The sequence below is a fragment of the Arachis hypogaea genome, chromosome 18, assembly GCF_003086295.3.
Source record: "Arachis hypogaea cultivar Tifrunner chromosome 18, arahy.Tifrunner.gnm2.J5K5, whole genome shotgun sequence".
Classification (NCBI taxonomy): domain Eukaryota; kingdom Viridiplantae; phylum Streptophyta; class Magnoliopsida; order Fabales; family Fabaceae; genus Arachis; species Arachis hypogaea.
In genome coordinates, this window is record NC_092053.1 from 30,329,699 (window position 1) to 30,347,213 (window position 17,515).

General features: G+C 40.2%; 3 protein-coding genes across 3 annotated transcripts; all 3 read left to right on the forward strand.

Annotated features, from left to right (window-relative positions):
- Positions 1-9,774: 9,774 nt before the first annotated feature.
- On the forward strand, positions 9,775-10,927 carry LOC140181345 (uncharacterized). The gene is made up of 3 exons (XM_072224883.1): positions 9,775-9,929; positions 9,989-10,345; positions 10,486-10,927. Exons 1-3 carry the CDS (start codon positions 9,775-9,777, stop codon positions 10,925-10,927), a joined length of 954 nt encoding a protein of 317 aa, XP_072080984.1.
- Positions 10,928-10,954: 27 nt separating this feature from the next.
- LOC140181346 (uncharacterized) lies at positions 10,955-12,736 on the forward strand. The gene is made up of 2 exons (XM_072224884.1): positions 10,955-11,791; positions 11,963-12,736. The coding sequence occupies exons 1-2, from the start codon at positions 10,955-10,957 to the stop codon at positions 12,734-12,736; spliced, it is 1,611 nt and encodes a 536-aa protein (XP_072080985.1).
- A 1,442-nt stretch (positions 12,737-14,178) lies between these two features.
- LOC140181347 (uncharacterized) lies at positions 14,179-14,592 on the forward strand. Its single transcript, XM_072224886.1, has one exon. It carries the CDS (start codon positions 14,179-14,181, stop codon positions 14,590-14,592), a length of 414 nt encoding a protein of 137 aa, XP_072080987.1.
- The last annotated feature ends 2,923 nt before the right edge of the window (positions 14,593-17,515 follow it).

Below are 17,515 nucleotides of genomic sequence, written 5' to 3' on the forward strand. Positions count from 1 at the left end.
TTATTGACAAATTTACTAGCGGATTTAGTAATAAGTTCGTCGGGTAAAAAAGATACTGTCGGATTCGATTTTCCAATGGTAATAATTGGAGGAAAAGAAAAAAAAATTGGCACGATCGTTACCATTTGAATTACTGAAAGTTCAGTTAATGGAACGCTGCATTTTGGTCACGCGCAATACATTATCGTCGGATTTATCCGCTAGTAAATCTGACGATAATTTTGCCCTAAATTAGAATCACACCCATTCTCCTCTCATTTTAAAAGACGACCCACTCTCTCTCTAAACTTCTTCTTCTCTCTCTCTCTCTCTCTGCATCTTTCTCCTCCAAACCACGCCTTCAGTAGCCCCTTCTGTCAGTGCCGGCGCCACCAACAGCTTCCAAAGGATTTCCTCTTCAGTCTCATTCTTCACAACGCCGAAACACCCCGACTCCTACTCTCCTAGCGCCGAATCTCCTCTCACTTTCTTAGCCTCTGACAATGACAAAGCTCCTCCCTCTTCTCTGCCGTCGATACTACCCCACAGTACCTTGACTCGCGTCTCGTGGCGACGCGACCCTTTCCTCTCCCTCTCCCATCCTCGAAGCGTTTCTCTCTCCGTCCTCCTCCACGGTGCCACGCACCAGCAGCTGCCGTCGTCTTCCACGCGCAATAGCAGCACGCACTAGACGATATCCGATTCAGGGTTTTTTCATTCTGTTTTAATTTAGGTTTTTTTTTAATTCAAGATTTTTTATGATTATGTTTTTTTGTGGTTGAATTTTTTGATTTAAAAAAAGTTGTTGGATGCTGAAGGTTTTTCTATTTAAGCTTTCTTTATTCTTCTGTGATGGATGCATTGGTTTCTGGAAAAATGTGGTTGTAGGCACTCAAGTGATGAATGGTTTTAGAAAATTCTAGCTAATTTGTATAAGCAAATATGGTAGAAATGATTGAATTGTGTTACATTCTAGTCAAAATATGCTTTTCTGCTAGGTTTTTTGTTTTTTGTTTTTTTTGTCTAAACTGCATGTATTGTGGTAGGTTTGTACAATGTAATTTTGAATAATTTACTAAATTAGCTTGACAATTGTTTCTAGTTTTGGTGTATGAAACTACACTAAGATTTTATATTCATGGTATAATTTTATGCTAAACAGTCATCTAAGTTTAGTTTCAATTTTGGGGGTGAAATTAAAAATCTTTTTTGCATTACAATCTAATTTGAATGAAAAGTAAGTTGATATAGATGCTACCACCTCCTGTTTTACATTTTTTTTTAATTATTTCTAAAGAAAAGCAATCGCAAGTGAAATTAGATTTTTGTTTTGAAAAAATTATTTTATCTTTTCTATACTTAAAATTTTAGTATAGATTCCATTCAGTGATCAAATTACACTCTTATTTGATTATACATGAAACCTTTATGTATAAAGTATTTGGTATAATCAATTACCTTTTGCGATTGATTCAATTACCTTTATGTCGTCATTTTTTGTATAGATCTGTGGAGAAGAAGAAGCTTGTTATGGACATGATAAAGACTTTAGTGTTTCACAAGAGTAAAGCACCCAAGGGAGATGGAATTGATTGGGTTTTGCATGAATTCCGACTTCAAGATATGGACATTGCTGATAAGGGTATTTATTAGGTAACTACTGATTTCTCATTCATGAAAATTAAGTGTATTTTTATTTTGTTGAAACTAAAAAAATATATGTTGAAATATATGCTGCTAATTATTATTATTTGTTAATATTTATACTGTTCTGCCCATATAGGAATAACCAAGAATTTAAAATTGTTATTTATCTTTTTATCATCTTATGTTTCACTAGAAACTATGCTCTTAGCTTATGAGCAAATTTTAATACATGAGGAATAACGATTTTTTTAAAAAATTTAAAATTTAAATTTATCGTCGGATAAATATTAATTTAATTATTAATTAATAATATATTACAGTCAAATTTATTGAAAAAAAATATAACGATAAAAATTACTAACGAAAATTTTTAATGATAATTAGCGGTGGACGAAAAAATTCACCGATAGATAATTATCAACAAGGTTTATACGATCGAATTTATTCCGACGATAAATATATTACCGATAAATTTTTTTAATAAATCTGCAAATAAATTTAATAGTATCCAACAATTATGGAATTGTTACTGAATTGATCCTAAATTTTTTGAAAAATTAACCATTAGGAATATATTCGATGCAAATCAAAAACTTCTGACACAAAATTGAAACAAAATTAAACTTATATGTATTTTTTGAAATTTTTAACAAACTTTAATGATAAACACAATTGTCTTTACGTAAAGTTGATAGTTGAAAACCATTAGATGATGATTTAATTAAACTTGTCAAATCATCTAACGATTCTCAAATATCAACTTCACATGAAAACAATTGCATGTGAGAACTCACATGGTATTATTGATTAAGTTTATATTTTGTCTAAAATTACATTGTTGTCCTGCTTAAAATATTACAAAAACCATATGTTATTTGAATAGAGTAAATAGTCAAATTTGTTCCTAAAAGATCACCTGTTTCCCAAATTGATCCTCGAAAGATTTTTTTAATCAAATCCGTTCTTTAAAAATTTTTAATGTCATATTAGTCCTTCCGTCACTTTCATTGCTCATTGGGCCAAAGTTTACTGATATGATATGTTGCTCATTGGGCCAAAGTTTACTGATATGATATGTTAAGTGACACCACAGTACACATTTGACAATCCTAATTGGCTGCTAATATAATAAATTTATGAAATTAGATCAAATGAACCCAAAAACGAGGAATTTCAATACCTCGAGATCTCCCTCAATTGAGAGTTGATTTGATATAATTGCATAAACTTATCATGTTAGCAGTCAATTAAGACTGTCAAGTGTGTGCTATGGTTAGTGTGGTGTTACTTAACATGCCAGATTAGCAGATTTTGACGCTATTAATAACAGAAGTAACAGAAAAGCTAATATGGCTAACTTAAAATTTTTGAAGGACATATTTCATTCAAAAAATCTTTCAAGAACCAATTTAGAGAGCGAGTAATTTTTTAGGATTAATTTGACTATTTATTCTATTTGGATAGGTAAATGTTTCTATTTTTCGTATATCCCAAAGTTTTGATTCCATCGGTTACAACAATTTTTTTTAACGGCAGTGATATTTGCATAGAAATTATCTTTCCACAATCCACACCAACAGTTCAACTCCAAAACCATCCACACTCCACAGAAACGGGATTATCTCACCTATCAATTTAGGTTTAGAAGGAAACTTCTCTGAAGTGAACTTGTTTGCAGAATTTAAAAGGTAGAGGCCTTATCCATCATCAAATTACAACTAGCATGGAAAATTCCAAACCATGGTTTGGACTCTTACAGTTTTTACTTAAAAATCTATAGATGCACTTAATGCATTAAGGTTAAGATAAGCAAAAAGAATCTAACTAACTAGTCTTCCTTTCATAACTGACATTAATAAAAGATCCATACTACCTATCTAAATCTTTTTCTTTCTCTTTTCTTTTCTTTTTTATTTTTATTTTCTTGGCCAATATTAGTTTGGCCTTCCTTTCATAACTTGACTTGATTGCATTATGGATGGACCAAATCAGTTTGGGGAATACCCAGCTGCTGCTTCAATTTCTTAAGTGAATCTCAGAATACTCCTGTCCACCTAATTAGGCTACAATTGCTAATTCAAATGCTAGACTCTAGAGAAAATCTTGAACGTTGATGCATCTATCTTCATAGTTTGAAGATATATGATCGGTGGCATGTTCATATCAGATACTCAGATACTATCAGCAATCATATTTTAATAACTCAAAAAATGCAACTTTCCTTTGAGTTTGCTTTCATCACTATCTCCAAAACATTCCGAATGTTGATGACCATAATCTACTTAAACTTGGTTTGGTAAAGTTTTTACTTTTCAAAAGTAACTTATAAAGCCTAGTTTTTAAAAGATAGCTTTTTAAAAATTGTAACATCTATGTTTGGTAAATTAAATTAAAAATAACTTTCAATAAGCATAAGTAATAACAAGTGCATTTAGTAAATTAGTTTTTAAAAATTTAAAAATACTATAATAGACATTAATGTAAAAAATTAAATTTGGATATTAATTAATGTATGAGGTTATATTAGACATTTTAATTTTGATAAGCACAAGCTATCTTTTAAAAGCTTCATCTTAAGTGTTTTCAAAAGCACTCCTATTTTTTAAAAGTTGCAAGCACAAGCATATAGTCTTTTTGATTTACCAAACGCAAAATGAAGAACTTGTGCATTTTAAAAGCACGAGCACCTCTTCAAAAAACTTTACCAAACCAAGCCTTAATCTGACTTCACTATACAGTCCAATGATACATTTAAATTCACACACTAACACACGATCAGTGGCTAAATCTGAATAACTCTATCAAGTACTCCATGTCTCTCTCATACAACTCTCAATCATGTTATAATGGTAATTTGGTTTTCTAGCACGCAAGTCTTTCCAATGCTGCAAAGCCAAAAAAATTTGAGTCTTTAAGATGCTCACCATTTCTCCAACCAAGCAACAACAACTGTACCAATTCTAAGGGGTCTACTTCAGCATTACCTAGTTACACTTTCATAACGGTTGACTTCTACACTGGTTCTCCCCTGTTTGGGACCAACGACCACTAGTGATTGTTCCTCCTTAGTCAATTTTGGTCCTAACCTTACCTTCATTTTTCTCTCTTCTTGACAAGCCCACAAAAAGCCTACCAAGTTTCTAGATCACAGCCATTTTATTGGCTTCCAATTCCATGGCTCACTAAAGTATGTAATCTCTCCTTGTTCACTCGAGGAAAGGCGTAGTCTTATTTGGATTTGCATCAGGGAGCACCGGCAAAGATCTACCCCCATTTTCTTCTTACCACTTGCAAAACATTGCGCAAAAACAGTGGTCTTATGCACAGCTCTCCAACTTAGCAGGGTCTCGGGAGGGTAGAGTATGCACCGTAACCCTATGATCTCTAGGTTACAACTTACATGAAAGCAATCTGCTGTTCTTAAGTGCTACTATGGACTCTGAGATTGCCATATGCTTGTGCTGTCAATTTTTTAGAACACAACTCCGAAAAGCAAGATGCAAACTCAGCTCAAAATGCCTCCTACTACAACTACACTGTAATTGGCAGTAGTATTGCAAAAAAGGGTGGGTAAAGTTGATTGCTGACTGCAAAAATGAGTAGATCTCTTTTGTAATCTTAATTATATTTTTGGGACAGTTATACATCAAACAAGTTATCTATAAAATGAGTAAACTATTAATCTCAACCATTTTCTGATCCAATTGCCGAAATACAAGTTATCCGAAACAACAGAGGACCACAGCAAAGTTGCCTTTAGTAGGCGCTTTACTGGAACTTGAATCTCACAAGTCAATAGTCATGACCAAAAAATTACCAATTTCACTAGGTGGGATAGGATCATGTCAATGTAATTAGTTACCTTTTTCCTGCAGTATGAATGGTGGATTACGTTAAAACTCTAAAGTATAAACCTAGCTTATCTAATCAGTAACCAGTAATCACCATGGTGGAACTCCTAATCTAACTTAAAAAATTTATAATTGTGTTGATAACAAATCAAATAAAAAAGAACACATGATTGAAACACTTTCTATTTGATACTAAAATTCATCATATCATATTATAACCACCAGTGAAGAGAGTTTGCAACTGCCAAATTGCGGTACAAGGAGCTCAAAAAATTGCCCCAAAACAAAAACCTAACCTTTATTTTAGTTATTTTTATTATTTGAGAGCTTTGTGGACGGTGGCAACAGCAGAATCCGGCGAAGTTGGAGCTTCTACAGCGACTGCCTTGGTCTTCAGCTGCTGCTGCTGCTGAATGAGAGTCTTCCTCTCGTAATCGCGGTACTTATTGATGGCGGCGGTGCAGATCACTGAAACAGTTGCGAATTCAATTAGAAGAAACAGAAAGAACTAGAGAGAGAAAGAGAAAGAGATAAAGGGGGAAATGGAATACCTCCGGCGCCGACGAAGTAGAGGAGGCGGAGGACTTTGGGGCCAGCGGGGCCGGAAACCTCTTCGCCGGTCATGTCTCCCAAACACTGCTTTCTTCTCCCTTTCTCACAATTCTCACTCCACTCGCTTGCTCTAACTAACCTTTTGCTTCAAATGATTATGTGCATATTTTCGTAAAATAAATAAATATATAATCAAAAGATAAAATATATTTTTTATTTCTAAGATTTATAATTTTTTTTAAAAATATTTTTAATATTTAATTTTATTTTTAATATTTTTTATTTATTCGATTTTATCTTTAACGATTTTAATTTGTTTTAAAATTATTATTAAACGTTTTTAATTTTATCCCCAACATTTTAGATGAAATTAAAATTTAATAATAATTTTAATACAAATCAAAAATATTAAGAACAAAATTAAATACAATTAAACGTTAGAAGTATTTTTTAAAAAAATCATAAACGTTAAGAACAATAAAACATACTTTACCCTATGATATCAAATTAATGTATGAAAAAGTTTTCAATTATCAACTTTATTTGTAGGTGAATTTTTACTTAATTTTATTAGAATTTAATTTTAATATATTATTAGTGTAAAATAATTTTACACGTATATCTAATTACATAATGCTACATTAGCAAAAATAACTATTTTTTATATTGATTGCATAAATTGTCATTCAAAAAATGAATATAGTTACACAACTGTAAAAAATACACTTGTAGTGCATTAAAATTAAACTCATTTTATTATACAAAAATGAGAAAGTTAGGAGACCAGCACTTTTATTAAAATCTGACAAGTACTTAACTATAAAAAAAAGTAAGTAATTTCATACCATTGGATATAATTTCATGAACTCAATATATAGTATGATTTGCTCATATTAATTGAATTTTCCGGTTTTTATTAATCCATGTCTCATTGAAATTGAATTTTCTCATCATAATTTGCAAGAAATTTCATTGAACTCAATATATAGTATGATTTGCTCATATTCAATTTAACTTTTATTTTTCAGTAGTTTTCTTTATGCCTTTTATTTTTTAGGTAATATATTCTTGATGTTATCTTAGATGAGTTTTTCCTTCACAAATGTATTCTACTTGACGCTTATTATTTTATTTGTACATTTTTTAAGTTGGTGCAGCAAAATTTGAGAGAATTTTGTAAAAAATTGAACATAAAAAAAATTGGTTGAAATAAACTCTTCTTTTCATCGAATTAATTTTTGAAGTAAGACCAATTTGAGTATAATTGGGATCTTTAAGACGATCTCTGCAAAGAAACTACAAGCAACAACTAGAACATCGAGATAGATAATTTCAATTTAACTGGATATCCTTTAAAAGTTGTACAATATTCGGTCTTTTATTATAATAATTAAAAAAAAAATAAACACATCTAAAAATTATAAATAGATTTACTGTTTTTTTAAAATTAAATATACATTCAAAATACAAACTAAATAAAACTGAAATTTAAAATTTAAATTTAAATTTTAAATTTCTATTTCAAATTTAATATATTTAATTATTAATATATTACAATTTAAATACACATCCAAAAATCAAATCAGTTAGAATTCAAAATTTCGAATTTAAAATTCTAAAATAAATTTTAAATCATCTTAAATTTTGGATGTGTTTATGTTGTTCATTATGTTCTTATGTACATATATAAGTTTTTTTACATGAGTTTTGGATGTGTTGATAAAATATTTAGAGTGCATTCTTATAATTTTGGACGTGTATTTTAGTTTAATTTTTTCTGTGTTCAATATGTAATTTAGAACTACAATGACAATAATTTAGATGTGTTAATACATAATTTTAAATGTGTTTATGTTGTTTATTTAATTTTAGATGTGTTTTTGACATGAGTTTTACATGTTTTGAATAAAAAAAAATAATTGAAGTGAGTTTAATTGATTTTGAAAATTTCACTAATTTTTTAAAAATTAGTACACGAAAAGTTGTTAAAAATTTTATGATTTGGTTTGCAAAAAATTAATATATTACAAGTGGTTATAAATTTTACAGTAATAATTATTCAAAATAAAAGTGGTTCCTTAAAATTAAAAAATATGATTAGTTAAAAAATTAAAATAATAAAATATTAAATTTAAAAAGTAGCATTTTCCTATTTGTATATAATTAAAATTTTGTCACCCAAAACTTGATGGCGCTAGAAAGATTAATTTAACACGCATTAGGGCTATTAAAATAGGACAAATTCATTAGGTTCGCCTATTTAATCACTTTAAATAGATGGACTTTTAGTTCCAAAAAAAAAAAACTTGTGAAAATGAAACGTTTAACGGGCTCGACTCAATGAACCTGTGATTAAATAGATGGGCATGCTGCGTCCAAAAAGAAAAAAGATGGGCATGCAAAATAATCGACCCGGCCCGTTTAATCTATCTAATTTTTTTTCATTTCTTTTCCCATTTTTTAAAATTATTTTTAACAACTTTTTAATAATCTAACTCAAATATATTAATTTTTAATTAAAATATCTCAATTTTTAATCTAATAACCTATTAAAAAGGCAAAAAAATTAGTCTAAAATTAATATTTTAACCCAAAAAATGATTTTTTATTTTTAATTAAAAATGATCTATTTGAAAAAATAAAAAATACACAAGGTTTCATGCTCAGCCCATCGGTTTCTTTAAAAAAAAAAAAAAATCAGAGTCCTATTTTAGAAATCCATATAAAGTTGGTATATAATTGTCCTTAAACAAACATGTTTATAAAAATTATAAAGGTAAATGTATCGAAAATATGAAAAATTTATATTTTAATATTTTGAATAAAATATGTTACAGTCTGGCCCACATATAACATGGGCCGACCCGACCCGCAAACCACTAGACCCGAACGGTTGGGTGTGAGACGTCCAAATACCACCCGGACACGCGTCTTGGACAACTCACTACTACAGCTGTATAGGGAAGCTTCGAGGAAGGTGGGTTCTACCTTTGTGGGACCCGCCTCTGACACGGTATATATGGGGAGGGTCCTACCCCTCTCCCAAGGTACGTCACAGACCATTCTCTCATTTCTCGCCTGCACACTTGACTGACTAGAGCGTCGGAGTGTCTTTGCAGGTGACACTCCCCTCTCCACACAAAGAGCTCGGGAAGTCGGTTATCCCTCCTTCGACCCAGCGACCCGGAACTAGGTTATCCCCCCTCTTATTGACCGAAGTACCAACCTAAACCGTCCGGTACCCGACATACCGAACATTGGCACCGTCTGTGGGGACGCCTGAATGGACGTTGTACTGGACCCAAGAGGAACAGGCCGCGAGACCGAGCGCAGAGGGGAAGCCTCCGTGGCTTCCTCCCGGGAGCGCACGAGGTCCCCTCCACGGCGAACCTCACGATCTCAAGAAAGGCGCCCTTTCGGGGGAACTGGAGACAACAACGCCAGAATAATGCAGGAGTTGTGTCACAGGATGCAGGACCTGGAGTGCTGATTGGCAGATCGAGAACATCGCCAACGAACTCCCGAATCAAGCTACTCCCGTTCCCCTCCGAGAAGCCACTCCCGGCGAGCAGCTAGCCCACGATCTGAGCCCGAGAGCGCCAGGGAGGAAGGACGCCCAAGAAGACGCCGCGACCCCATCATCTACACCCGGCACGAAAGGAGGCGCATCACAGATCGAGATCGGGAAGAAGGTCGACGGGAAGACGGCGAGGAAAGAACAAGGAGAACGCGGGGACCAGTGATAATGGGCGCAACCCCATTTCATCGTTCCATCCTCGAAGTCCGGCTGCCAAAGCACTTTGACAAGCCAACGGACATGAGGTACGACGGAACCCAAGACTCGCAGGAGCACCTTACGGCCTTCGAGGCCAGGATGAACCTGGAGGAGTGGGAGACGAGGTAAGGTGCCGCGTTTTCCCGGTCACTCTCGCGGAACCTGCAATACGGTGGTTTAACAGCCTCCCGCAGGGCTCGGTGGCCAGGTTCTCGGATATTAGCCACGCCTTCCTAGCCCAATTTACTACCAGAATCGCAAAGGCAAAGCACCCGATCAATCTGCTCAGGGTGACGCAGAGGTCCAGCGAACTGACCAGGAAATATCTAGACCGGTTCAACAACGAGTGTTTAGAAATTGACGGGCTGACTGATTCAGTTGCTAGCCTATGCCTGACGAATGGACTTCTAAACGAAGACTTCAGAAAGCACCTCACTACGAAGCCAGTGTGGACAATGCAGGAGATCCAAAGTGTAGCCAGGGAATACATTAACGATGAAGAAGTCAGCCAGGTCGTGGCTGCCAACAAACGACAGCCCTCGTACAATCAAACCCGGCAGCAGGGAAGTGGAGAAAGACAGAAAGAACACGCCAGAGATTGCGGTCCGAGCAAGACACCCAGGCCATTTCCTCGAGTCGGGAAGTTCACCAATTACACCTCTCTCACCGTCCCCATCATAGAAGTTTACCAAAGATAGCAGAGAAGGGAATTTTGTCGAAGCCCCGACCTCTGAAGGACCGGACCGGGAGAAACAAGAGCCTCTATTGTTATTATCACAAAGGCTATAGACACAAGACACACGATTGCTTCGACCTGAAAGATGCGCTGGAACAAGCGATCCGGGACAGGAAACTAGCCGAATTCTCCCATCTCATCAGGGAGCCAAGGAGGCGAGATCGCGACCGCGAGGGAGAGGACAAGACCCGTGCAGCAAGGCGACGTCACGAGCCAGAGGACAAGGAACACGACCTTACCATAGTGAACGTGGTAACGGCAAGAGATGCACCCCCAAGGTCGAGGTTGGCACACAAGAAAGACGCCAAGGTCCTGGCGGTTTCCTCATCCTCTGTGCGAAGCTCCAAAAGGCTCCCACCCATCTCATTCGGTCCAGAGGACCAATGATTCGATGAGGCCGTGGAAAGCCCGCCCATGGTCATCACGGCCAGAGTGGGAACCGGCCTCATCAAGCGGATCCTTGTGGACACCGGGGATGACTCGAATATCATGTTTCGCAACGTGTTTGACGCCTTGGGCCTACGGGATGCCGATTTAAAGACGCACCAGCACGGTATGGTAGGTTTGGGCGACCACTTCATCAAGCCAGACGGGATAATCTCCCTACCAATATCTGTAGGAACAGGACAGGGACGTAGGTCGGTAATGGCCGAGTTCGTGGTTCTACGAAACTCTACGGCCTATAACGTCATCCTAGGGAGGAAGACTATCAACGACCTCAGAGCAGTGATCAGCACAAAGATGTTGATAATGAAGTTCATAGCTGACGATGGATCCGTGGGATCCATAAAAGGAGACTTGGAAACGGCAGTCGCTTGCGACAATGCCAGCCTCTCCTTAAGGAAGAAATCTAAAGAGGCATCGGGGGTGTTCCTTGCTGACTTGGACGCCAGAGTCAGCGACAAGCCGAGACCCGAACCAGAAGGGAACTTAGAGAGGTTCAAAGTCGGGGACACTGAGGAGAAGTTCACCTACGTAAACAGAAACCTCCCACATGACCTAAAGGGACCTCTAATGGAAATGATCAGGGCTAACGACGACCTATTTGCATGGACGCTAGCCGACATGCCGGGGATAGACCCCCAACTCATGTCACATCACTTGGCCGTGATGGCCGAGGCCAGACCGGTAGCTCAAAGGAGAAGGAAAATGTCGCAAGAGCGAGCAGAGGAGGTGGCCAGACAGACGACTGGCCTCCTCGAAGCAGGATTTATTCGGGAACTCGACTACTCGACGTGGCTGTCGAATGAAGTTCTAGTGAAAAAGCACAATGGGAAATGGAGGATGTGTGTGGACTACTCTAATCTCAACAAAGCATGCCCCAAGGACTGCTACCCCCTACCCAACATTGATGCACTCGTCGACGCAGCGGCGGGATATCGGTACCTAAGCTTCATGGACGCTTACTCTGGCTATAATCAGATATCGATGCACCGGCCTGACGAAGAGAAAACAGCATTCATAACGCCGGGAGGGATATATTGCTACAAGGTAATGCCGTTCGGCCTGAAGAACGCTGGGGCAACGTACCAGAGGCTAATGAACAAGATATTTAGAGATCTCATAGGCAAAATGGTGGAGGTATATATAGATGATATCCTCGCAAAGACCACCCGACCTGAGGACCTCATAAGCGACCTGGGAAATGTGTTCGACTCCCTCCGACAACATGACATGAGGCTCAACCTACTCAAATGCGCCTTTGCCATGGAAGCAGGAAATTTCCTAGGGTTCATGATAACCCAAAGGGGGGTCGAGGCTAACCCGGAAAAGTGCCAATCAATACTCCAAATGAAGAGTCCGAGATGTGTCAAGGATGTTCAGAGGCTCTCAGGTAGACTCACGGCCTTATCCTGTTTCCTTGGAACGTCGGCTGCTAGGGCGCTGCCATTTTTTAACCTTATGAAAAAAGGGATAGTGTTTGAATGGACCCAAGCGTCTGAGGAAGCATTTAAGCATTTGAAAGAGATCCTCGCAACACCACCCGTGCTCGGGAAGCCTAAAGCCGGGGAACCGCTCTACCTGTACCTGTCCATAACAGAGGAAGCGCTGGCGGCAGTTTTGGTACGGGAAGAAGGGAAGGTTCAACAACCAATTTACTTCGTGAGTAGAGCACTGCAAGGAGCAGAACTGAGATACAGCAAATTGGAGAAGCTGGCTCTGGCGCTGCTAACCTCTTCCCGAAGACTACGATAATACTTCCAGGGTCACCAAGTGGTCGTGAGAACGGACAAAGGAATCCGTCAAGTACTCCAAAAACCCGACTTAGCGGGAAGAATGATGACTTGGGCCATCGAGCTATCTCAGTACGATTTGCGATATGAGCCCCGACATGCGATTAAGGCCCAAGCAATGGCAGACTTCTTGGTAGAAATAACGGGGGAACCGACCGAGGAGCCGGGCATACAGTGGAGGCTCCATGTAGACGGAGCCTCCAACCAAATGTCCGGAGGTGCTGGGATCATCTTGGAAAGCCCTGTCAGGGTCATATGCGAACAATCAATCAAGTTCGAGTTTCCCGTATCGAACAACCAAGTGGAATACGAAGCTCTCTTGGGCGGCCTGATCTTAGCTCGGGAAGTCGGGGCTACGAGGCTGGAAGTGTGCAGTGACTCGCAGGTCGTCACCTCGCAAGTAAATGAAAGCTACCAAGCCAGAGACTCACTGTTGCAGAAGTACTTGGAGAAGGTCAGATAGCTGAGCAAACAATTCCAGGAGGTCGCAGTCCAACACGTTCCGAGAAAAAGGAACACACGAGCAGACCTCCTATCCAAGCTAGCGAGCACGAAATGGGGAGTCGACAACCGGTCCCTCATTCAAGGCATGATAAAAGAACCAACAGTTACTCTCCACCTGACAAAGATAGGCCCCTCCTGGATGAACCCCATCACTAATTTTCTAGAAAACGGCAAACTCCCCGACGACAAGAAGGTAGCTAAAGCGTTGAGAAGGGAGGCGACCAAATATGCAATCATACAAGGTCAACTGTTTAAAAAGGGACTCAGTCAGCCCTTACTAAAGTGCCTGCATACCGACCAAATGGACTAAGTCCTCAGAGAAGTCCACGAGGGGTGCTGTGGTCACCACATCGGGGGCAAAGCCCTAGCAAGAAAGCTCGTCCGAGCTGGATACTACTGGCCGTCGATGATGATGGACTCCAAAGAATTTGTAAGGAAATGCGTCAAGTGCCAAGAGAACGCCAACTTCCACGAGGCGGTGGCAACCGAGCTAAGCCTATTGACATCCTCCCGACCTTTCTCACAATGGGGAGTCGACCTACTAGGACCTTTCCGGTCGGCCCGGGGCAAGTCAAATACCTCATAGTTGCTATAGACTACTACACCAAGTGGATAGAGGCTGAACCACTGGCCAGTATATCCTCAGCCAATTGTCGAAAGTTTCGTTTTCTCTGATAACGGGACACAGTTCACTGACAAGAAGTTCGCGGAGTTCCTCACCGGCTGGGCATAAAGCAGAAATTCTCCTCTCTAGAACATCCCCAGACGAACGGTCAAGTTGAGGCCGCAAACAAGGTCATCTTGTTGGGCTTCAAGAAGCGGCTGGATAACAAAAAAGGGGCGTGAGCCGACAAACTCACCTCGGTTCTCTAGTCTTACCGACCAACCGAACAATCGTCCATGGGAGAAACCCCTTTCTGCCTGACGTACGGGGTGGACGCTATGATACCTGTAGAGATTGGCGAACCAAGCCCACGACTACTCCTGAAGGGAGTAGAAGAAGCGGTGGAAAAGGACCTAGCAGACGAGGCCAGGGAGATGGCCCATTTGTCAGAAATAGCACTAAAGCAAAGAATTGCCCTGCGCTACAACACCAAAGTGCTCAAGAGAGAATTTGAACAAAACGACCTCGTCCTGCGGTGCAACGATATCGGGCTACCGACCCAAGGGGAAGGTAAACTAGTGGCAAACTGGGAAGGCCCCTACAGAGTCAAAGAGGTGATTGGCAAGGGCGCCTACAAATTAGAGAAGCTTGATGGCAAGGAAGTCCTGAGAACTTGGAACGCAGGTAACTTGAGAAGATTTTACTCCTAGCTCAAACACGCCGATTAGGCGATCTGACGAGCTCAGCGATTTACTCTTGTTAAATACTTATGGCAATAGACTTGTTTAATTATCGATTAACGTTTACTTGTCAAAATTACTTTCCCATTTGCTCTTCTCCATTTACACGTCTCATGACAACAAGTTCCTTATAATACATGTTAAACGGGACCACAATACGGTGCCCTGGGACTGATCACCCCGGGAACCAACTAAGCTAAAGCCATAACAAACGGCTACAGCAATAGTAAAGCCACGACTTGGCTTCGTTGAACTACCAACACAACGGTAAATGAACGCGAGCGACAAGCCCATACCAACAAAACAGTAACAAAACAAAACAAAAACGTTCTACCGATAAGCAGGAAAAGATGATAATCACAAGCCGACCAAGCGACTGCTAAAGTATATTAAAAAGTTAATTCCGCAAGTTCTACAAACGAAAATACAAAAGGTACATGAAATTATTTCTTGGGCATGTCAACAATCTTGCCATCCTTGATTGTTTTAAAGACCCTAATTGCTGACGTGTCGAAGTTGGGAGCCATGATCTTCACCTGGGCTTTAAGAGCTTCCTCAATCATCAGGATCGCTCTCTTTCCCTGCTTCACCGTCTCCTTATGCTTCTTCTTAAGCTCTTCAGCCTCAGCTTGAGTGGTCCTAGCTGACGAGACGGCCACATCACGCTCCTTCTCTAAAGACACCACCCGACCTTGCGCGGCATTAAGCTGGCTCTCCAAAGTCATCTCCCGCTCAGTCAAACGGGACATGGTAGCATCAGAGGTCTTCAATTTTTCCTCGGCAGACGCGGCCTTCTCCTCGACGGTCTTAAGCTTCTCCCCCGCCTGGGACAGCTGCTCCCGAAGCGTTTCAACTTGGGTCTTGAATTCATTATTGGCCTTAGCAGTAGATTCGAGCTTCCTACGCAGCGACTGCATCCCCGACAACTCGAACTCAGCCTTCCGAGCTATAGCAACACCACGGAGGAGAGTACGATACATCCACCTCGCCTGCCTCGCAAGGTCAGAGCCATGGAAGTGCTCCTCTATGCCGGGAAGCAACTGGGAGTCTATGAAGGTCCCGGCATCAAAGTTCCCCTCCATCACGGTGAGGGCTCCCTCAGGGCTAGAGAATGACCTCTTCCTCTTGGGGGTGGGGATAATCTTCAAGTCATCATCCTCCTCGAATTGTTAAGCGGAGGTCAAATGCCCAGTGCCGGCCCCCTCCTCATGAACGGGAGAGACGTGCACCCCTTCAAAATTTTTGTCCGTCATCTCGGTATCACGGGGTGAGGGCACCGCTTGATCCTCCTTATTCTCAGGAGGGGTCTCCGGCTTCCTGTCAGCTTTCTCCCCATCGCTTTCCTCCAAAAAAGTCTTAAACAAATTCTCAAGGCCCGTCACCTCGGCAGACATCTCCACCTCAGCAAATAAAAAAACAAGTTAGTCGTGAAATCGGCATAACCAATCAAAGCAACCACAACGCAAGAAGTACAAGTCAGAGCCACTCACAAATGAAATTTCTGGCGACCTCCCAATCACCTATAAGAAGGTGGGAATTCACATGGTTTCTCCCAAAGACGGCCAACAACACGTCGGCAATCTTTCTGTCCACAACGGACATCCCCTTGTAAGTCACCTTAATGAAGGTGTTGGACCCCGCCCCGAAACTCCAATACGTTGGGATGAGGCGTTCCCCTTCTAAGGATAACCAGAAGGGATGGCGACCTTTGACTGGATGCACCTTAAAATATTTATCCTTATACCCATGGTAAGAGTCTTCAAACAATCCAAAAATCCTTCCACCCTGAGCAGATCGGAAGGACATGAACCCTTTCCTCGCTTTCCCTTCCTTGGAAGGATTAGTGAGGTTGAAAAAATAAAGAAAAATGTCTACGGACACCGGCAACTCGAGGTATTCACACACCATCTCGAAAACAGCGGATGGAAGCCCAACTGTTCGGATGCAGCTGCGATGGCGCCACGGAGATCCGGTTAAGGAGCGCCATTTGAAAGGCAGAAAAAGAAATACGAACCCCTACTTGGGTGAACATGGACTTATAAAACCAAATTCAATCGGGAACCCGGGGGGAGTGAAAGTTGAGCTCGTATAGCCGCTCACCGGGAGCAGGAACAAAAACGTCGTAGTTCGCCTCCTCGTCAGTTCCACCGCACAAGTACTCAGCTTAGCGGAACTCGGTAAGCTCCTCCTTGCCTATCTGGTTCGGGGATTCTTTCATGTCGGAAGTCACCCAAGCGTATGGGTTGTAACCCGCGGCGGAGGTGGAAGCTCGTGAGACGATTCGAGGCATACCTACAGTGGGGGTACCTCTCGGTTAGTCTACAAGGTCGGGAGCCCGGAAAAAGCTCAGAAACTACATTTAGCCTACTCAGTAACTAAAATCAAGCATGGCTGAAGCAAAATCCAAGTAAAGCCTAAAAAGCTAATACCCTAGAATGGTAACCCCCCTAACGTACCTACTTAACGCTAAGGCCATCTATCATACAAATCAAACAAACAGCATGCATGCAGAAGAACTAATGATGGAGGTAAAATGGACATGAAGTCGAAAGAGAGATGAATGTTTACCTGGATTAGTTGCGAAGATTTGAAAGAAAAGGAAAAGGAGCAAATGCACAAGGATGCAGAAATAACGCTCTAGGAAACTTGAAGAGAGAAGCAGATGAAGATGGATGAAGTGAAGAAATGAGATGAAAACAAGAGGCAAAACTGCCAGATTCAAGAAGCGCGAAAGGCCTAGGGGTAGAATAGTCTTTGCGCGTTGGGTTTCGAAACAACCCAATATGAGCATTTAATGCTATGCGCGAGGAAGGAGGCAACGTGTGGTTATCCCAGCAATGAACAGACATGCGCGCAAGAGGCACGTCCCCTCCACGGGCGGCCGAGCTGGCGA